This window comes from Anopheles gambiae, chromosome 3 (assembly GCF_943734735.2).
Source record: "Anopheles gambiae chromosome 3, idAnoGambNW_F1_1, whole genome shotgun sequence".
Lineage (NCBI taxonomy): Eukaryota > Metazoa > Arthropoda > Insecta > Diptera > Culicidae > Anopheles > Anopheles gambiae.
In genome coordinates, this window is record NC_064602.1 from 22,794,304 (window position 1) to 22,817,682 (window position 23,379).

At 46.1% G+C, this 23,379-nt stretch overlaps 1 protein-coding gene across 21 annotated transcripts in view; it reads left to right on the forward strand.

The window, feature by feature from the left end:
• LOC1279961 (probable nuclear hormone receptor HR3) overlaps positions 1-23,379 on the forward strand; it is a 120,666-nt gene that overhangs the window by 86,285 nt on the left and 11,002 nt on the right. For 14 of the 21 annotated variants that reach the window (XM_061654010.1, XM_061654011.1, XM_061654009.1 and 11 more), the window contains 2 exons: positions 7,455-9,125; positions 14,091-14,318. In XM_061654010.1, the coding sequence (XP_061509994.1) occupies positions 8,096-9,125; positions 14,091-14,318 (1,258 nt within the window). In that variant the 5' untranslated portion in view covers positions 7,455-8,095. The remainder of the gene's footprint in view (positions 1-7,454; positions 9,126-14,090; positions 14,319-23,379) is intronic. The other 7 variants (XM_061654028.1, XM_061654029.1, XM_061654024.1 and 4 more) reach the window with 1 other exon arrangement.

Sequence of the window (23,379 nt, forward strand, 5' to 3'; positions counted from 1 at the left end):
CATTCTGATTCTGAACATTCGGAATTTTTGATCGCATAATTTTCAATGTTACTGACATTTTCTTAGTGTAACAAACCTCTTCAATAATATTTTGAATGGCATATTGCACAACATTCCTAATTTCTATTACTTGCTATTTGGTACTAAACAAACAATGCTGTCAAAGGTAGCATTATTGTTTTCTACCTTTTCACCGGGGGACAACGAACCATGGTGACATTATTCCCTGGATATGATCATCAAAGCTCAGTTTTATGCCCCTGTCTGGAGCGTTTCAAAAATGAAGCACAAAAACATTACCAAAAATGCTATAAAAATCTCAAACCTTACCCACTGCCTTGCTGAAAAGCGACGCATTTTGACGAGCAGCCAGGGAATAACTGTATGAAAAGGGACAGGCCATGTCAAAAATTATTAACAAAGTTGTGCCGGTTGCAAAATTTTGGCAGTTTAAGCAACCATTATAAAAAGAGCGTTCCAAACACCACCAAAATGCTTGCTTCTCGAGTAAAACCAAACCTGGCGTCGGCGTCTTCTCATCGAAAACAAAAAAAACGCTCTCCATCTAGGGACCGCGCTGTGGTCTGCGGCGGCGGTGGGTTTGAAATCATCGAACCCGCACATCGGTACCGGGGCTTGCGGCTGTTTGTTGTGAGTTTTGCCGCGCTCTTTTAACGCGCGCACACACCAATTCTCGGGGTGGTTGTGGGAGCGCAGGAACCACCCGCGGGAGAGAGAGAGAGTGCGACCGGTGCGAGGGAAAAGGGGATGGGATTGTCTAAGAGCGCGCGAGACATTGCGCTCCCTGGCGCTGCGCCTCCGCGTATGTTGCGGGCAGTATGTTTTGCTTTAGTTCAATAACCTAAAGATTGTGACGCGCTGAGCGCTGAGCGTTCGTAGAACTGACCCTTTTGCGAAAGAGAGCAGTGAGAGACAGCGCGAAAGAGTGGGAGCGAAAGCAAGAGCGAGAGTGAGTGCAACGAGTGCGAGCTCCAAAACACCAGCAGGGTGGGGAAAAAGCACACACACCGAGTGAGTGCTAGTTGAGGTTCGTTCACACGCCGTGAGTGACGGCTGTGAGCTCCCGTTCGCAATGCGTGTAAAGTCAGGGGATGATGATGATGCATTCCTCTCCCGAATGGTCTTTACATTATGCAAACAAGTGTTAGTTTGTACAGGTTCGACACGCGGGGAGAGGATGTTTGCGGAGTAACGTTTTTTTTTGTTGTTTTTTTTTGTTGGTTTTGGAGCGTTAAAAGTGACACTTGGTTAACAAATCGATTAAAACGCGTCGATCGCGATGGATGGTTCTCGATCCGACACAACTCCCCATCCCCAGCGGCACCTGTGTGTGCAGGGCACTCAACTCCACCGGTACGGCACTCGCAGCCGCATTTTACCGCTACGCAAGAGCTCAGCACTCAGTCACTCGAGGCTCCCTTTCCGCCACTTCCCTTTAAAACGCACCACCTCGCTAGAACCCAATCCACCCTTTTCCACCCCTGCCCCGACACAAACAGACCGACCAAGTCAGCGCACCTTGAGGTTAATGATCCTTCTGGTGTCGTCGTCGTCGTCGGAATCGCGCAGATGGTTTTATTTTTATTGTTCCCCAGTTCTTGCCCCGTTCTTTCGAAGCCGGCCGGCCGACGACGACGTAGTTTGCGCTTGGCGTTTTGCTTGGGTACGTTGCGCCCGTGCACTTCCTCTCTCTCTCACACACTCTCTTTCGTCTCCACTTCCATTCCTCTCCCACGTACGTTGCTTTAGCGACGCCACCAATGTGACGTAATTTTCGGTGTCTCTTCTCTGTGCGTGCATTTGGAGGTTGATTTTTTGTTGTTGTTGCTGCAGGTTTTTCCCGCTGCACGAATAGTTGTTTTTTTTTTGTTTGCATCTTCTCTTTTTTCCCTCTGTGTGGCCTGTACGTCCTTCAGCGATGGTAGTACGGCTTCGGGGGTGCATTCTTTCGACCCGCTGCTACTTCCTCGCTACGATCGGTCTAGTTAGAACCTCTTCGGAACGGGTGGTTGGGAAGGCATGGCTGAGCTAAGATTAAACACACACACATTTAAGAAAAAAGCACATAATGAACAGATTGCAGAAAGAGAGAATGGTTGGAATTGAAAAATATGCATTACAAACTTCAACTTTTTCACCTCCCGTTGTTTACAAGAACGATGCATGGAAAAGCGCACCAAGGTGTTCCATATGGTTGATGAGGTTAATAAACTTTGCACACACAAGCAGATGCAAAAATGTGCGTATGTGTATGTGTGTGTGTGTGTTTGTTGTTTGCCTCCCAGCAAATAGGGCATAGCGACACTGCACTGTACATAACAATTGTTGTAATAATAGATAATTTACATCGATGCTAAAGGGCAAGGGAAACTCAACCTGCTGCTGCTGATGCTGCTCGGTCCTGGCGAAGGTACATTACCATTTTGCGAGACAAAACTGCTGCTTTGCATAATTTCACACTGTCAATGCGCATCGCACCTCTCAGCCCAGGCAGCAAAGGGCTTCCAGTTCCAGCAGAACGTTCTTTAGCACGCCAAATGAGTTCCAGCACAGCAATTCTTCTACCAGGGGTTTTTTGTTGTTGTTGCTTTTTTGTTTCATTATGAGCCACCGAACAAAACCACCACAGGAAAGGTGAATGAACTATGCTGATTCACACGTCCCAGTCATCCAGCATCCTCCCAGGCCCAGACACAGCGACGGTGCGCTGATAAGGGTGGCACTGGAGCAGCTGCGACAAACATATGTAAATATGGGTGCATCATGATGCAATTCTTGCCGGTTCAATGACACTGCTCACTTTATGTTCCTACGTGTGAGACCAAAGGAGAGTGAGAGAGAGAGAGAGAGAGAGAGAGAGAGAGAGAGAGTGTAAAAGAAAGTGAGCAACAGACCAAGTGAGAGAGGGAGAGAAGAAAGAAAGAGCGATACAGCACTGTGTCCTTTGAAAAAGGGATACACAAATTCAAGCCACCTTTTGCGGCAGCAGCCCGAGGCCAAGGCCAAGGTCATGCCACGGACGCATTTCTTTCGCTCGCTTCGGTTTCGGTGCTGCATTGTGACAGTGGCATTCTAGTTGCCAATATTACTTCACATTAAACACATCCAGTGTGTAGAAAAGAAAAACCCACTCATTATCGAAAGCAAATGTGATGGCATACTTCTTCCCCCCGTCGATCGATATGTACGATCGAACGATACGATCGGGCGTGTACGTGATGTGAGCACTGTTGCGAAACTAAGAAAAAATGGAGGGTGAAGAGAAGGAAGAAAAAAAGACAACAAGAAGCAAACTTCAAGCGTGACCATCGACACGATCGGGCCCGGGTGCCCGATGACGACAGCGACCACCGCCGCGTCTTTTTGCGAGGGGTTAATGGTCTATGGGTGGTAAAAAAAGCACATACAGAGCACACACACACACAGCCCGGGAGACAACAATTACCAACGGGCTTCGAGGCACACAGTAGTTGCAACGTCTGTACTTTTCGATGTTTTTGGCCAAGCTCGCTGAGCGCGCTCGGTTAGCAGTACGTGCTGATTGTGTGCCGCGAAGGTTCTAAAAGAGTTGCTGGCGATACGTTGCTTCTTCTTTTTGTGCGTTTTTTTTTCACACTTTGCTGCTACCGTCTGTTTGTTTTAGCATGAGTGTGTTTTTTTTTTCTTTCTTTTTGCTGCAATATTGTTGGATTGCGTTTATTTCTGTCCTTCTCTCCCGAAAACGTCAGCCAAGGGGGAGTCTCAATTTAGCAGGTGCACTTTGCACCGCATAAGCAACCCTCTGTCGGAGGTATTGGGTTGTGGGGAGGTGGACCAAATTTCGCTACCGTTCCAGCAAAATATTGCGTTTGCTCGGGAATGCATACACCGTTTTCACCCCGCGGCCATGGTTTTGGGGTGGGATGAGCGAAGATTTACGATTAAATGCAAATGCTCCCCACGGGAAGCCAGTAAATAGGGGAGGGGGGGGGGGGGGCGTGGGGAGAAATGGTTTGGACCGGGAGCGTTTTTAAACCCCTCGTTGGTTGAAGTCACGTACCCGCAGGCAAGCGAAAGACAGACGTTGGCTCACACGTACGATGAGTTCATGGGTTGTGGCAATGATTCAAGAAGCTGCAATGAGCAAAATGTAATTTCGATACAACTTTTACACGATGAAGGTTTCGTTGGACGATTCAATCGTTTCATACTTCAAATCTATGAGTTTGTTTTCACAACAACAATTTGAACAAAATTGAATAATTTTGTGTTCTTAAAAATCATGTTTTAATGATTTATGTTAGATAAGGTACAAATTTCATTTTTCACAAAAAAAAACATTGATTTCCCATCAAAAGAACCCAATTTTATAATTGTCACGTATTCATCACTCCTTTCGTGTGCTTTTTTGTGCTCGTACATGCACGAGAAAAACTTGTCTAGTTGAGCACAAAAGAAGTAACTTTGTACCATCATCACGAGGAGCTCGCGCCTGTTTCTGCGACTCCTGCAGGAGCGACAACCACCATCCAGTGCGATGCACCTTTCTTATCGCACATTAGCGCCATCATTATAACGTTCATTTGCCCTCCGTATGTGTGCGTGTGTGTGTGCATGTCTGGGTGGGAATCATGAGCTCAGCCAATTTACGCTATTTGCTATTTAGCGGAGACGCAACACAAGCTTCGCTCGAGTAGGAGTTTCGTTTTTACTTGCCGATGCGATGCGATGTGGCGATTCTATTTATACTGCAACTATCACTCTCCGCACTGCGCGAACCCGCTTTCCCCCCCCATACCGCGGTGCATCATTAAGAATCAAATCATCATCATCATCATCATCACAGCGGACGCAACAAGATGCAATACTGCGTCGAAGGGAGCTGTGCGGGGTCAAAAGGAACGAGGGGGAGTGTGGGCGAGGGTGCATCAGGATGCACGATGTCGTGTAATTGCACTTTCGCTTTCCGAGACAGATAACGGGGAAGGAATGCGTAATGTTTGTACGGGTGGCACGGGACGGCGCAAAGGCGTGGGCAAGTGAGTGATAGATTCAAGGGAGTTTGTATGTGTGTGTTTCGCTCCCTAATGCATTTATAGCCGACTGGCGATGGTTTCGTAATTTTATTTGTTTTTGTACGATACTAAAAATGGACTTTAAGGGGAGAACTTTTTAAATTTGCTATTAATTTAAAGGCTGTTTTTGTAGATAATTCCTAAACAATGGCTCAGCTATTGTGATTCAATTTGACATCTTACTATGTGCTTGTTGTCAAGGTATTTAATGAGACCATTAAGAGTAACGAAGCTATTAGAATCGATTGAAATCGATAGCAAAGTGATTAAAATGCTGAAACCAAAAGACGCTTCTTTGAGCAAAGAGTTTCAAGCTCGCTTTGCAACTTTATACTATAATATTAACGGTGCGAGTGCCCTGCTCATCCCCTCCAAGCCCGGAGTGCAGCCGGAAAGCAATAGAAGACGGCACGGGACGGAAGGGGGACATTGTATTGTTTATCACAAAAACTTCGTTTGATCGAAACTTTATCCAACTGCGAGCTGCAGCGAAGCAGGGAGGGAAAGGGCTGAGTAGGTGGAAAAGGTGGCGCGCCGGTAGGGTCAAAAGGGTAGATCAGCACGACGACGGCGCACACTCGGGTCGCCATCCCCATATTCACACAAACAGACACACACATACACTGGGCACGTTTCGCGGTTTTTTTGTCTTCTGCAAACGCAACCGATGCGCTCTGTCTCTCTCTCTCTCGCTCACTCATTCTATTGCCCTCTCTTTCTCTCGCTCTCCCACTTCGCTTCGCCCATGTGTGCCGATTCTGCTGCCGTAATCTCATTTTAAATAGATTTCCGTTTCTTGACCTATCCCACTGCGGTTCGCTGTGGTGTGCGTGCGGTAATGGCGTTGCGTTGCCATTTGTTTTTTTTTTTGCTGTTGCTGTTGTCGTTGTGTTTTTGTTCTGTGTTTTTGTTTTGTTGTGCTGTGGTCTGCTCTGCCACTGTGCTCGATGCAGTTTTGCACAGCGTGCGACGCGGCCATTGCCTCTGCCATTTTCACGCACGCAGAGCAATGGCAGCAGGCGCACACACATACACACACATACTGGGGAAGGTGCAGCGATGGATGATTCGCAGCGTGGGGATAGAACGCAATATCACGGCGTGTGTGTGTGTGTGTTTGTTTTTAAGTTGTATCTTGTCTTCTGCATCTTAACTGCATCAAACGGTACACTTACTTGCATCTGCACAAATCGTGACCGGTGTGGTTTAGCGCAGAAGTTGCTGCTTCTTCGTTTTTCAGCACTTTACGTTGTGTTACACTTCTAAACGGTCGTCTCGTTGCTTGTCTTTGCTAAATGGTACCGTTTTGCTTTGATGATGTGCTGTGCCAGCACTTGTATCTTTTTATTTTTTTATTTTTTTTAGCAAATAGCTGAAGCTGCTTAATAGAGCTTTCTTTTTTATGTTGTTTTACGATGTTTTGGTCACTTTTTGTGGGCGTCAGAAGCGAATTGTTCCAAATACACCAAACTATTCAAAATTAAAAAGTTACGAATTCCTGTTAGAATTAATTTTTTTTTTTCATTTTTTTCATAAATACACTACTTCAAAAACAATAGGATTTTTTTCAAAAGGAGGACAGAAAGATGTCAGGATATATTCCAAAATGTTTTACTCTAGAAAATCTATTAAATTAAATGCTAGCAGCCTGGCCAGTTGGCCTTTATCTGATGCATGTGCACTTTATTGATTTATTCGGTTCACGCACGCCCATATCAATAAATGTCATATTTCCTCTTATCTTGCCATTGCAACTGCATCGAAAACAGCAACAAAAAAAAACCCATTTCCAACCCGTTTTGGGGCGGGATGACGAATTTTTGTTCCCACACCACATTCACACACCGCTGCTCGCCCTGGTGTGGTGGTGTGTGAGCGGTCTAGCTATACACCTTTATACTTTAGATTGCAGCGTGTAGCCGGTGTATTAATAACAAAGAAATGAAACAAATATGAAAAAAAACATCCCCCAAACACACACATACTCCTACACCCCAATGTCCGCCAATGGTAACGGCAAACACACACGGCGCACGATATCGGGTATACCTGTGGATGGGATGCGCATTTTTAGGTCAGTCCGTCTGTGCTGATTAAGGTCAACGGTTCCGGTAGAAGCGTCGGGGTTTGTTTTTTTCCCTCCCCTTCTGGTGGGTGCGTTTTTCCATTCCAACAGGGAAAATACACGTTCTTATCGTTCGGTTTTCGGCGTCGATTGGGTAGACTGCGCGCGAGGCTTGCGTTCGGTTGGTGGTAATGTGATTCGATTCGATGCGTGAATTTGCAAACGGCGAAGAATGAAGGTGAAAGTTCCACAATGAAAAAGGGTGCTCTAGAGTAAATTTGTTTCGTTTTGTTTGTTTTGTTTTTATCTTGAAGAAAACGTACAACCCTTCTCAGTGAGTGTGTGATGTGAATAAATATTATAAATCAATTATAAATCAACAAAATAAAAACAGAAGAAAAGAACATCGTGTCAGTGTCCGGCGGATTGATTTAATTATAAAAAGTGATTCATAAAACGCTCTGCATCATAAGAGCACCAATACCAAGAGTTGCTCGCAGCAGTCAACAGTTTCGTGTGTCGCAGCTCCTCCTTCCATTCAGAATTCGTCGACCGGGAAGTAACAAACCCGCTGCAAGGATGACTGTCGAATGTATTGAGGATTTGTATCCCACCTAAGCCCACCCCCTGTCCAGTTGGTGCGTACTACCAGCACAGGGTAAACCCACTAACTGTGCGCAAAGTGTGGAGCGACTGTGACTGTGCGAAGACGAATGCGATTAAAAAGTGAAGAGAATAATAAAACAAAACCAAATTAGTGCGAAACGATTTGCTGTGGGCAAAAAAAGGGCCTACAGCCCTTGACCGAACCGTTCGGTTTGCGGCACGTGCGGTTGTACCGCTCCGAAATTGTAGTGCGTAAAGCAACGCCAACAGCAAACCTAACCTACCTCACCAGTGTTGCACACATCATCAACCTCCCGCCCACTCCCGAACAGACGCTATTTGCTGGCAAATGGATGACGGAGAATTTTTGGACCTGTTCAGTCAATCCTGGAATGGCAAATACCACGCGGCGGCCAACCGTGCAGGCGACGAACCGGCCGGCATCGGAGCGGCGGCGGGTGGCGGGACAGGTGCCGCCGCCGGCTACACCAACTCGGCGGCGGTGGCAGCGGCCGCCACCGCTGCCGCTACCGCCGCCGCCATGGCCGTCGCGCCCAAGCTCACCACGCGGCTTATGCAGCCCCAGCCCGGCTCGACGGCGGGCGGAGCGCAGGGGCTGTACGCGAGCACCAAACACTTCCTTGCGCACCTGCCCCCGAACCACAAGCAGCAGCCGAGCGCTGCGAGCGCCACGAGCGCGGCGGCATCGACGGCCAGTGCTAGCCGACACGCGGCACCGTCACCCTTCAGTGTACCCCCGGCCGGTGCGCAAACGACTGATTTACGTGATACAAACCTAGGGCCTTTAAGAAATACCACTAGCAGTAGTACCAGCAGCAACACAACCAACACCAGCACCAGTGCGGCAAACAACAGCAGCAGTGGCAGCGGTGGCAGCAGTAGCAATACCAGCAACAGTCACGCCAACGGTGCGCAGCATCTGTTGGGCGGCGGCAGTAGCTTTGCGCGTGAGACGCGCGAATTTCCCAAGCTGAGCCATCGGTTGCTGCAGCCGCTAAACCACACGCTCGACCAGGGTCCGGCCCAGGGCGGGTCCGGTGGTTCCGGCCACGCGGCGATGGTACGCCAGGAGGAACAGGACTACAACGCATTCTGCTCAACGCTGTCGGCGGTCGCGTCGATGGCGGCAGCCTCGCTGGCGATGGAGGATGAGGACCTGGCGGACAGTACGACGCCACCGCCGCAACCGTTCACCTCGGGGGGTTTGCTAGCGGCCGGGCTGGCAGGCAATGGTACCGGCGGTGGCAGCGCCGGTGACGCGAACGGTGGCAGTGTGGAAGGTGATCTCGGCCCGAACGGGGAACTGTTGGGTTTGAACGGTCATCAGCATGAGAAAAAGACTCCCAATTCAATTAGAGGTAAGTTTGTGGCGATGCTGTCGAAGGAAATGCCTATTGTTGGGAGTATTAGTACAACACAGCGGTACAGTGTCGGTTGCCTAACAAGCTGGCTCGTGCGATGGGTACCAGACGTGACTTTGAATAATGTATGGGAGAAGTAGGAACCAATCATTATGTCACATAACATCGATTGACAAGCTTGAAGCGGTTTTCCAGTTCTAGTGCACTGGATAATAGCAAAAACTCACAAAAATATTACTTTGTTTATTCCATCGTTTATGCTCATTACAGAGATTTGTTGTTGAATTCTAATATTAAGGATGTTTCCTCTCTAGATACCGATAAACTCGATAGATCTTCAAAAGATCCTTTAATTTTTATTTGAATTTTTCTGCGGAATTCAGATAACTCTCTTGGAGAATCTTAGAGGAATTTAAAACATAGAGAGACATTCATCTTGATAAGGAAACAAACTATAACAAATGTTGAAACATAGCATCATGTGACCACAGAAAAAAGAATCGTTCCATGAAGATTTTTATAATCTGTTTATGTACTGTAAGAAATTATCTTAGAATCTCTAAAAGCTCTTCAAACCTTTTCAATGTTTTTTGTTTATGTCTTGGTAAAACAAACCAAAATTGGGGCCCTTCACGATTCTAGCCAGTTTTTTGTATGGAGTTTGACAGTTGGAGGCTGAAATCATGTAAACACTCCATACAAAACCACACAAAAAACTAGCCTGCAATTTTCAGTCTAGATTATTCTAGCCTCAAAGCTAGAATTAGATTCGAGTACCTACTCGAAAACTGGCAAAACAAGGTGGTGTTTACATTTATCTCAAGGTGCATTAAAGAGATCAGGTGATCGAATCTGGAATCAAAGTGTATGTAGTCCAGGTGGTATCATAGCATGTTTTTTATAACCAAATTTGAATATCACTTTTTGGCAGGATGGGTGAAAACTTCTGTTCAAACAAGCTTTTGGAGGCTTGACGAATACTCAAAACACTCTTGAAATCTTCATTCAGAAGCAGAAGCGATAAAAATTAGCCTTCTAAGTTAATACACCTTGGGATAAGCCAACCTGTATATTATACCCACTTAGATAGCTGCTCGAAAACTGCTATACAATGCAAACAGCTGACAGGCTGAAATTACAGCCTATGAACTTAAAACGGAAAGGACCCCATTATTGGCATTTTCTCGATTAAACTAAGACATTATTTTCAATTAAAATACTACCGACTTTCGAGTCAAATAGTCTATTTCAGAAGCACACATTATCACAAACGTACACAATTACACAAACAGTCTCCAACGGCACAGCCCCTTTCCGTGCGTAATAGAACATCTATTTTGCAATCCTTTCAAAGCGTTATTTATTCCCATCAAAGGCAATCAAATTACACCAAATATCTCGCCAACTAATTCATCTAACCCCTTCCCACCAGCTAGCATCAGCTTCCTTCTATCGATCGAACACAATTTGCAAATTGCACACTCCTCCCCTTTTACTACCCACACACACACACACGCAATCATCCCGCCCACCCGGCCCGGGAAAGATTGCACACTACATAAGTGCCTTTCTGGCTGGCGTCATTGCCATGATCTCTCCACTGCTGCTGCCATGATTCCGGTACATGACCTATGCAACGTTGTTTTCCGTTGATATCGTTTCGCTCGCTTTTCGCGCTCACGGAGGAGGGTGGTGGAAGGCGCAGAGTGCAAAAGAACAGCAATGACAAAGCAGCAGCAAGAGCAAACGGGGTAAGAATTGCATTTGCTGCGTAGTTCGGACGGAACAGCAGCAGCAACAACCACAACAACAAAACGACCAACAAATCGGGGTCAATGGCATTTCGTGTGCGGTTGGTTTGGGTGTGAGTGTGTGCGAGAGAGTGTTGGTGCTGTTTCGTATTCTTTTCTTGCACATTGGCAAGAGGGATTTGCCGGTATTTATGTTTTTTTAATACCTATTTTTATGCTTGATAAAGCATTAAAATATAAACTGAAAATAAAACCTTTCAAACAGCGTGCAAGGTGTTTGCAATACTGAGTTTTAGCCGTCTGCAGCTGATTCAGCACAAATACACTGCCAACGACGCTGTTTGGATGGCAGCAATATGACGCAAGGGTAGGTGAATGGTACCGGGAAACGGCAAACGGTTAAAAATATGATATTACGAACCAGCTATCGACTTACCGACGCTTCCAAGAACGAGTTACATGAGACTCAGCCTTTTTATCTATTAGCAATCGATATTGCATTGATTGGTAATGAATATTAAAACTCCAAATTATTGCAAATGCTTTTTTAAAAGGCGCATCAAAACTGTTGCCAAACAATACTAAAACATTGCACAAACGCCAGCAAATATCGATAACCATTACAGTCACACAATTCGAATCGAACGCCCATAAAGTATCGATTTTCATATTTTCTTCCTGCGTCCCCGGTTTGCTTCCATTCGCCCGTTTTTACCACACAACCGAATACCAAACCGACACCTATGACGCACTGCAATTTTGCATATTTCGCATCAAAGTGTGTCATAAATGCACTCGAGTTCGTCGACTCTTTGGCTTGGGTGATTTCTCTTCCGTGTTTTTTGTTTTGTTCTTCGTTTCTTTGCTTTTCTTTTTACTTATTCAAACGCGTACGTGCAAGCTTTAATCAAAAGCATTTCCAATGTTTGCAAGGTGTGGCAGACTATGGGACAGGGCAGATTTTTTGTTGGTTTTTTTTTTGTAGGTGATTAAAATTTAAAGTAAACAACAACGATAAGACAATTGCATGAGTAAGCTTCCAATTGGAGGTGACAAAAATTAGCTACACAGGTAGGATATATACAGGTAGCTTTATACATACAAATATGAACAGTGTTCTTTCAGCATATTTAACTCTTGAAAGCATTTGAAAGGTACGTTTGAAAAGCCCCGAAGACAGTGCTGTCTCATTGTTTGAGCTGGCAAACCAGGCACTCGATCCTAATTGAGCTACCGTTTAGGCTGTGATGGCGGACCACCATTACCATAAGTGGTCACATCATGCTTGCAACGATGACGCGTGTTTGCAAGGTGAATTGATGGATGATTGTGAGCCGTCCGGGTCCGGACGAAAAGCGAACGAAAAACAATACCCACCAAACGGGGTTGACAAAGCGCGGTGAAGTGAATTTGTAAATTTAAAAACAACACAGCAGCATCAAAAGGGGTGCAACTGGAGTGCGAGAGCGGGATGAATGCATTTCGCTTGCAGCGACACGTCCCATCAGCATGCATTTGCATCGCAAAACCCCTCCCCGACGTACGCGGTGGGGCTGGAGCGGTGGCGAGAGTAAACCGAGCGTACGGTAGAGCCTTTTATGAAGGCTTATTTTTGAATTATATATTTTCTCAACGCTTTAACGAGCGAGTTTGGTGTGGCTTAGAAAATAGCTAGAAATATTTATTTTAAACTTTTTATGAATTATAAATCAATTTTCAATCGGTGTTGGAGGCCAACACGGCACGCGTGCTGGCGTGTTGGTGTATGTGACAGGGCGTGCATTAGTCGTACATCTGCAAGCCACCCGCTGCTGCCAGGACGTACCAGGAAAGGGCAGCCCTGATGGAAATGGTAATGTGCCACCGGTCCGTGCACGCCACCGTCACCGGCCAATCAACCGGGAAGTGTCATGTAACATTACATTACAATAAGCAAGCTTTTGTTTGAAGTTTGTTTCCAAAATAAAGAATGTTTTATGGGTTTAGAGTAATGAGTGTTTGAAATTAAGGGAAATAATTTACAAATTTAAAGGAAATTTACAGTTTTTTTTCATGTTGGATACATTCATAAGTGAAATTAGAAGCATTAGATGTTACACACAATTATGAAACTGGTTAAACTAATTCAACTATAATCTAGTTAATGATAATTCTTCAAAATTCAACATATTTTAATATATGTACTATTTTTAAAACATAAATGGAACCAATGAGCAAATGTTCGTTTCCTAAAAAAACAGTAAAACTGAAACCATGTGAACCATTACTTTCTTAACGAAGAAATTCACAAATAAATCAAACCTCATCTGGTACGTTCCACGAGCGCGATTAACTTTCTTCCCTTGCTGTACATTCTGCGAAAGTCATATTTCTTCACGTTTTTTTCCTTCCTCATTTTTGTTATTTCAAACGCGTACACACACACCCAGAACAGCATCTGACGACTTGGGGGCTGATTAGCAATGCCCCAGCAATATACCCCAAACTACACAGGCACACATACACACGCACACAGCTACAGCTGATGTGTGGCCGAGGTTATTGACTTTGGCAGTTTGGCAAATATTTATTTTGATTCTCTTATGCATGGAAGATGAACGGCCTCCCCCCCCTGGCCGATGTTTGGTGGGCACGCGTCAGAACGCGAATGTGAACCCGAACGCAAGGGAGAGGCCTACGCTGTTGACGGGGTGGCCGGGGGGGTGGGGGGTTCGCACGCCTTAAAAGCAAATGCTGTCCGAAAACGATGGACACACATCACGTACTGTGGGAGGCCGGGTTTGTGGGAGTGTATTGCTTGGGGTGTGATTTATTTTTCATCACTCACAGCGGTCAATTCTCCCTTTTTGGGGTGCCCATCTTGTATTGATGTAGCTGATGGAGAATGTCACATGAGGCGGGGACTTCTTTACGTTGCTGTCGAGGTTGTTGTAAGTCTGCGGAATAAATTGGGATTACTGGCTTACTGGGGAGCATAACGAAGCAGTTAAGAGGTCCACAAATATTGAAGTTAAACGGTACAAAGCGCTGAATTTATGCTTTCTTTCATCCTTACTTTTATGTGTTTTTTTAGACTATTTTAAGAAAAATATAAATAATTATAAAGTGAAGAATAGAGTTTCAAGCAACATTTAAAATTATATTTCTTCTATTTTTGTGTTATATAAGCTTACTAATACCTTTCCAATTCCTTCCAATCTCTAATCCACAGCTCAAATAGAGATCATACCGTGCAAGGTGTGCGGCGACAAGTCGTCCGGGGTGCATTACGGTGTGATCACCTGCGAGGGCTGCAAGGGCTTCTTCCGAAGGTCGCAGAGCTCCGTCGTCAACTATCAGTGCCCGCGTAACAAGCAGTGCGTGGTGGATCGGGTCAACCGAAATCGATGCCAGTACTGTCGACTGCAAAAGTGCCTAAAGCTGGGAATGAGTCGTGACGGTAAGTGACGGTCAAAATAATAGGACGCGTGTGACAGCTGTTAAAATTACTTAAGTTGGAAATTTAATTTGCGTCGTTTAATAACATATCAAAAATATTTAAAAAAAAAAGGTTAGGAGAATAGTTAGTCCTTTATGGATTTGAACTCAGCTTTAGCATACCGACTGGTTCTGTCTGTTCTATCCGCGTAATATTCTTCTAAATCACTTCCACCATTCTTCAAAACCCCTACCACAGCGTGACTCAGCGAACTCGCGGCGACTCACACAAAAGGACATTAAGAATGTTTGCTGCCGCTGCTGCGAAAGGAAGTCGGTTGACTTCCGCCGACCGAATAAAAGGGTCCGTGTTCCGTGCCGGAAGAGGAAAAACATAATAAGGGTAATGGCACCCCGTGACCGGCCTGGCCGAGTCCGTCCGTAGCGCGCTCGTCAAGAAGACGGAAGCTATCGTTTCTAGCGTGTAAAGGAACGGAAAATAATCGATAACGTGAGAGTAGCTCAAGCTGTTTCGGTGATAGTCACAGCCAAGCTGTAAACTTACGCGGCTAGATCGAGCCGTAAACGTTCACTATCAAACAAACTATTTTGTTGGCTTGAAGCTACTTTGTTTCCCCCCGTTTTTTTCTAAGGGGGACAATAGAGTACGAAGACAAAGGAGGATTAGTGCATGTGTAACAGGATAAAACATTCTAATGCAAATGTGTTACCATGTGTGCCATTGCATATCCCATACACTGCACCACAACAATGTTGTTTTGTTTGTATTGTGCTTTTTTGTTGTTGTTTTCGTTCTAAATCGCGCTTCGACGCACTTCTTTGTTCGCGTGGTACAATTAATATGGAAACATATCTGCTACGCAAGTGCATTTGTGGCTTATCAAATATTTGCTTCCCGTCAAAAGCTAAACCCCCCCCCCCTGCTGTTCTCCGCCATCACCCCGAAACACACCAAAGCTGACGATACACCAGAGCAAGAGGAACGAACAAAAAAAGAAGAACGCGTGTGTCCGGTTCCGGCATTGGTGCCCGAAACTTGGACTTGGCCTGATAGAACAAACAACCATTATGTTTGTCAGGGTTTGAAGTGAGCGAGTGTAAATATTTAACAATCCAGCTCCAGCAACACTCCACAATGCCGTTTTTGGCCGGGTGGGGGGTGGCTTTTGTGTGCCGCCTTTTGTGCAGGGCGCAAAAGGGACACTTTTGTCCAGCGCTTACCAGTGTAAGTGCTGCCGGCGGCTTGGGTTCGTTAACACTTCTTGAGGGCCCACGTGGCAGATACGGTTGCAATACGTTTTGAAAAGCCCACGGTTTATCATTAGTTCTCATTTTCCGGCAGCATTAGCATTAGCGGCTGCTGACAGTTTCGCCCCAAAGTAATGCCCATTGGTTAATGGTTCCACCATTCTGCTGGAAGGACTACTATTCGCTTCAAAGACGCTGTAAGAAGTGTTACTGTGCAAGCAGTGAGCAGTTTTTCTTGGAGCCAATCGTTCACCTCTTCGGTTGGCTCTTCGTCCGGCTCTTAGCAAACCAAAACCGTTCGTCACTCACTGAGCGATAGTTTTGGGTGATAGTTTTCCGATGCTAGGCGCTCACTCGCAGTGCACAGCGTGAGTGACTGGAAGCAGCATAACGAGGGGCAGCAGCAGCAGCACGCACGCTCGCACGTGTCGCCAGCATAGAGAGCGCACAGTGGCGCGGCCAGAGTTTATTCACCTTACCCGTACACGTACACACAGCGCGCACACGCACATTGCCACTTAGAATAGTTTGTGCACACGTGGTACGGGTCGGGTCGGTGGAACGGTAAGCGCAATGGAGGCCCTTCAAGCGGGGTTCGCGCACGGTTCTAGGCGGCAAGGGGGTGGCCCTGTAGTTCCTGGTGACTGAGGGGCACAAACACACACACACAGCAACGGGCCAGCGCATAGCGATAGTGCTTCGCGGGAGGGCGTCCAAACCATTTATGCTTTCCAGCCCCGCATGCGGGTGGACCACAAAACCCTCAGGGGTTCGGCGAGAAGCGGGCTAGTTTTGTTTTTGGGGGATAGCCGCGACACACGCGTGAACGTGAAAAGCGAATGCGCACGTCACACCGAACGATTTGCGTGCGGAGCGAGCGATCGCTACGCACCGGAACGTATTCGCGCGTAATTCGAGAGGAGGGTGGTTGGTACGGTTTGTGATGGTCGCGAGCGGGTTGCGGTCGAGAGCGGGTGCGTCGGGTGCTGACAAAATATTAGATTTTTAGACTCCACATTGCGCCATGGTCACGGAGCGTTTCTTTATGAGGTGTGTGGTGTGTGTATGAGGTAGTGGGAAAATTTGCATAAAGCGCTTCGGGGAATGGTGTATTTAGCATTGGCATAGATTAACTATTCGTGATTGTGTCATTGTTTCATTCTACCATTACTTCATCGGATGAGTGGAAATGGTTTGCCGTGCTGGAAACAGGAAGCTAACCAAACTGGTTTACAATGCGTTACGCATTCGTGCTGTTGGAAAAACGTTTTCTAGTTAGGGTATGCTTGCAATAAATGGTAGTTTATTTATTACAACCCACGGCTTCTAAACTAAAAAGAACATTTTGGCCTAAAACAGAGCCTTTACCATTTAAAATGCCAGAGTAATGTAATGTTCAACACATGAAATGGTCAGAAAACTCGACAAACAAATCAAGAATTTTCGTGGAATTGGAAATTACCCAATCTTGAGCATCTAATGCGTATCAACCTGGTTGTCCAGAAAACCAATGACAGAATTCTTGAATTACCATTGATATTGTAGACAGCTTGGTTCTTGACTTCCGTGGATTTAGACTTATGCATTGTTGTAAATTTGAGATATTTTCGATTAAATTGTATCGATCTAACTTACGAATTTGTTCTTTTGATCTGTTAAGAACTTAATGTAAAACAATCAATTCAATTTCATTTTGAGTAAAAATTGAGCGAAATTCTACCAAAAAGGGATATTTGATCTACGCTGATGTCTTCGAAGCATTACCATTACCAGCGTATCTCGGGAACAGACTGTAACACTGTTTTATTAACTTCCTGAGTAGCTCTGAGCAATTAAATCAGATTTATGTGTATACTTCAGACATAAGCTGGATTATTGAATAATATTAAAAAGTTACAACATACTGATATGCTAGTTATTTATAAAATACTTTCAATCCTTGATATCTTGAAAGTGGCCGGCTGGTCTAGTGCTAGATGTAACGACTTCACTAACAGCCGGATAATGCACGAATCAGTTCAGGAGAATTGCACCGTTTCATCTATTGGATTATTATCATTTTCTTCCAGTAAACCATAATATCTTTCTATTATTTAACAAAACAATTGTATAACCTCAGACACACTCTCATATTTACTACCAAGCCATGCGTAAGATCTAAAACTTCCTTCTCCACCAATGATTAGATGTTCTCCCCATTTCAACAAATTCCAAAAAATTGTGCAACATTACAGCATGAAAGTTCATGCCCGAGTTATCGAAGCGTGGAGCCAATTTACCAAACAAATTACCCTCCCGGACAAGCGGGAACGATTTGCCGAATGATTTACGGTCAGTTCATCCGGAAGCGATGGGAAGCGTTGCATCTTAACATCCCGTGTTTGCTCCCAAGCCACCGGCCCGTTCCCTCTGCATTCCTTTAATAGCTTCCTGTTTTACGCTCCACACAAAACCCTCTCGCGCAAGTGGCAAGGCAAGTGGCTACTTTGTAAAGCGTGCCACGTTAACGAATGCGAAAGTGCTTGTTGGCTTGCTGTCCGGAAGAGCTACCAGTGGTAGAAGATGCAACAGCGCTATCGTATCGTGCAAAAGTGAACGCAATTTAGCCAACGTGCCCAGCTCGGCCGGTGCTTCGGTAGAACGTTCCTAGGGTCGGTGGTAGGTTGTCGCTCTGTCCATTCTCAAGTGGCACAGGGATGCCGTAATGAAGACGCACTTAATTACAACCACCGCCATGCGGCCGTAGTGCAGTAGTGATGTCACTCAGATCAAAGGATGCACTGACTGCAAATGTGTATGTGTATGTGTTTTGGTTGCTCCGTACACAGTGTGCTAATTGATTTGCAGCGCAAAACGAAGGACAGGGTGGATCGGGATAGTTTTATACAAATTTGTACACTTATTGCATCTGCAAAATAGTTTCTTAAAAATCATGAAAAATATTAAACACAAAAATGGAAATCCTCAAAGCCGAAGTGTTAATCAGCGTTTGGATTGTCTCCCGGGATAGCAAACACGCTTCGCTTAGATTTATTGCGCTACAAATTCCGCACTCCATTCCCTGCGGTTTCCCAACTGGTCACGGGGTTCGTTTAGTAAGCCAGCTGGCGAGCCCAGACGTGCCAATGGAAAGCGACACAAGTGATGCCACACAGCGCAACGCGCCCCAAACAATCGGTAAACATCGTTCCGTTTGATGAATCTTTATAATTAAAACTATGAAAATTGCATTTATTTGCATAACAGAGCAATAAATTAATTCGCCAGCCTCCTGGTCCCGCTTTCGCCGGCACGCGGTGGGTGGCCGGCAGTGCCGGCAGTCCATTAGTTCATCAGGATGTTCCCGGACTGGCTCATGTTCGCTTCGCACGTCTGCAACCAGGCGACGTTCGGCTGGGGATTCTGTAAAGTTTTACAACCTTTCCCCCCCCCCCCCCTAATCACCCCCTTTTTCCGAGGATGTAAATGGGATGTGTTAGTGCCTGCTTCACCCCCACGCGCACACAACACCCCTCGACTGGTTGCATTTGCGCTTTTAATTTGCAAATCATTTCTCCTACCCGCCCCCCCCAGGGGGCTTCCTTTCAATAACAGACCCCGCCCGCCCCTCAAGGTGCCGAAGGTGAGTGACCTCTGGCATTGGGAAGCGAGGGGCGGCGGTATCGTCATTCGTCGTCTCTAAACGATGGCGTAATGCTTGTGAATGTTAACTGATGCCCTTACTGTTGTTGCTGCCGCTGCTGCTCCTTGCGGCTGCTGCCAGCAGGGTATCAAGTGTATGTGTGCAACTGCAAAAGGCAAACGTCTGTCCCTTCTCTGGCGGGCAGCCTGTGCACAACCCACCGAGCATGGACCGTGGAGCGTGGGAGGATACAACACACTCTCTCTCGCGCACACCGTAATGAAGTGTGTGGTAGTGGTGCAATGGCGGCAATGAGATTTACCACAGCCCGTCCGTGGGTCGACGGTTGACAATACAAGAGGGGGAGTTGTGGGGTTTCGGAAATGTCACACTTTCGCACTTTGCATTGCAAATGCCGTGTGACAAATCGTGCCACGTATACCATACGCATACGCGTCAGCTGTAATCGCAGGTGTGCTGTGGCGCGAGCTGGGTTGGGCCGTGAGTTGCGTGAAAGAATTGGATCGTAGGTTGGAAATTAAAGAATAGTGTTATGAGGTCTTGCTAACTGATTTTTTTCTCCATGGTATGTTACTGCAACATAATCAATTTAATTATAACAACAGACAAGTTAACGAGATGTTTGGAACAAAATTTACATGCAATACTCCATGATTAAGTACACCGCGATCAACTGCGCGGCGATCGTATCGCCAACAACAAACACACCCCGAATCGAATACAAATAAGCCTTTATAGTCAGCCTCCCAGCTCACCTGTGATCATCCATTCCTGCTACAGCTTCATCTCGTTTGACACGTTCACTCCTCCGGTACACCCATTGTTCACCTGCCATGACGTCATGGCCCTCAGAGGGCCGGGCACGAGAGAATGGCCATCACAGAAATGGCATCATACGCACTTCCGACGAGTTGTTGCGCTCAGATTGGACATTCCAAAGGCTGGGGTTAGAAAAAAAAGGGGTGCAGTATTTTTAGAATACCGAACGACGGTCGTATGTTTGGGCTGGTCGACCACCCTGGCTGCCGTAACGGTACGCTCCCGACGCAATGCGATATGATTGATGTTCCGCGGGAGTAGACGGAAGAGAGAGAAGAAAAAAAAAAGAATCCCCAAACAAGCTCACTAAACACACACTCCCTCTGGGTGATTTATTTCGTGATGGAATTACTAACACGAACTAGTTGGAGTCATTTAGACGCGTGGAGGAGTGTCTTCCATGTCGTTGGAGCGTATAACTAATCGCTTATTACAACAACATCATTCAACTTCGCACAAGACTGTCTGTGGCAGCTGTTTTTTATAACTAATTTGATTTCCTTCATTGTTGTATAATGCGAAATCCAAATTCCTTAATTTTTGTTACATATTTATGACATCACTAAACCACCCTTTGCCACGATGCCAAAGCTGATAAACTGATGCAGCACCAGCACCAACGCTAGCGCGCATTAACACAGCGACGTGTGCGGGCCGCCCGCTTGGCGTCTATTTGCAAGTCGCCGTACGAATTTCGCAATCGCCGTACGAAGTGCGGGCGAATCGGTCGCCATTCCTGACCTAAGTCAACGTTTATTGAAGTGCGCATCAGTCGCAGCCAGTAGCAATGGCGGCAGCAGCAAGCAAGCAAGCAATGGCCACATTATCTTGCAGTGTTGCTATTTGTTTGTGCGTTTGTGTTTTACTGAGCGTTTCATGGCGTTCTACTTCAGCTCTTCTACTAAGATATTTCGTCTAAATGGAGCTATGTTATTACATTTTATAAGTGATTTTCAAGTCAAATAATTTATTTAAATTTGTAGTGAGCATATGGCAATAATCTTAAAAACAAAATCATTATTTTTTTATCGTTCAATAATTATACTCCTAAAGAATAGTAGTTTTACGAGTTTCATTGAAAAAGTTTTTAAATTTTGTTGTAAAATACACTAAGAAAATACATTATTTTGTTCACTTCTATTCCAACATTAATCTTACAAAAACACTGCCTTAAAAATTCAACGGCAGCGGCATCACGTCATTGCAATCGTTATCGTCTGATACCGTCCCAAGCAACAACAGCCCCGGGGTCGGCACGGCAGGTTTGGCAATTGACGTTGGGGCAGGAACAGAGAGAGAGAGAAGCAAAATTTATCACCTAAACAAACACCGGTAGACTATCAATTCGGTGCGATTCGAGACGGCCGGGGTCGGTGTTTTGCGTGCGTAATTGCACACGGAGAATTGCCAGAAGAATATTGTTTATTTTGCGATCCATTTTTTTTCTGTCTCCCTCCAACTCTCTGCCCCTGCTATCATGGTGCACCATTTTGACCTAAATTCAGGCCCAATTTCAGCACACACACATACACATTGGGGGATTGAATTTCCTATCTTCCAGACACCGGCAGGGTGGCTAGAGGTTCCGCGTTGGGGTAGGTTCGAACATTGGTGTACGAACGACGCCGAAATTGGTTGCTGCGAAGAAGCAACACTTCTGATAACGGACACCCTGCTCCCGCCAGTACCCGGCGGTATCACTCCCCCCTCCATTCCCCCCAAAAAAAAAAAGAACCAAATGTGCAACGGGCATAAACGCCGGCCGGTCGGGCCGGTAAAATTAGGTCAGCGGCGAGTTTGCATACGTACCGCACGGTCCGTATTTGTTTGGTCCGTCCTCCTCCACCTCGTGTGGTAGTTGTTGTGTTGTTTTTTTTTTCGTCTTGTTGTCTGACCTGTGTTCCCACGGCACTGTGTGTCGCTCGCTTTCCTAATGGAAAGCGAAAGTTACCGACACCCCTGTCGGCGAAGTGTTGTTGATGCGTCTGGCCCGCTTTTTCGAAGGGCGCAGACATCGTTGCGTTGATGGAATGATAGCAGGCATAATGCAACCTCCCCATCCAAGTGTATTATCTTGAAAGTGCAGTGGTACGAAGCAGAGCAAAATAATCGATCGTAATTAGGAGCGATTGATCGTGTGTGCAACAAGAGAAAGGGCGAAAAACAAAAATCCTGCTGAAGTGGTGTGTTATGATTCATAATGCATGGGAGCAAGAGATACATAAAATGTCTCCAAAAATGCTCATTATAGTAATTATTGTGTTGGTCTTTTTTGTGAATTTCCTGCTATATTCTGCTCAACGCAATGGTGGTCCAGAGCAGTTATGGTGATCTGCTAGAGTTTGCTTGTTTTGTTTTTGTACATCAAAAGAAACACGGCGCTGGAATTTCCAGCTGTAAACATTTGCTCCAAGCAAGCTGGCCCAGCGTTGAAAGCATCCTCACTGTTGGGACCATTTTCTCCATTTTCAATCCCAGCGTTAGCACACGCCGTCTAGCGCAAACATTGCCTCTCCAGTGCCGGCGCAGAGAAAGAGTCATAAAACACAAAAAGCTAAATGACGCTCGAGATCGCATCGCTTCCGTCGCTCGCATCGACGGCACACGCCACACCACGGATGCCAATTTCTAAAGCATTCCATGCTGGCCAGAAAATGCCAGAGCAATCGAGAACGAGCCGGCGGGTCGATGTACGACGACTGCTCCAGGCATCTCCACCACCCGCCGCCACACACGAAGGGCTCATCATGCCGATGTCAATGTACACCGAGCAGCCGATTATGCAACGCGTGCGCATAAAACCGTAACCGTTTTCACTTCCCCCTTCGTCGTCTGATGCACTTTTTTGCATGCACATCGACCCTCGCACGACATCCCACAAAAACGAATCAAACGCAGACAGAGAGCGGGAATAGTGCAGAGAATGTCGTGCGGAGAAGGGACAAAAGCTAAAGCGCAAAATTAAAAACAGTTCATCAACGGTACACACACACACACACACTAGAATAACCCTTCAGCCACGAACACAAGCATATGTGCCGAGGAGGGGAGACCTCGCAATATGCCCGTGATGCAGCCGGGCTCTAATGAATGGGTGTGCATGTTTATCGAACGTACCTGACCTATCCCAAAATGCTTCCAACCATGCATGCACTCACACACATGTAGACTTGGTTGGCGCTTTTCCGCACCTCCATAGCGAAACAGGACGAAAGCCGAGGCGAAAGCCGTCAAGTGCGGCTTGCAATTTCCCTTTTCCATCTCGCCTATCTTGCGAAATCCGTCTGGCAACAGCGTTGCTGCGGGAGACGACGTTGTGCAGCGAGAAGAACAAGATGCGATGAGAAAGAGT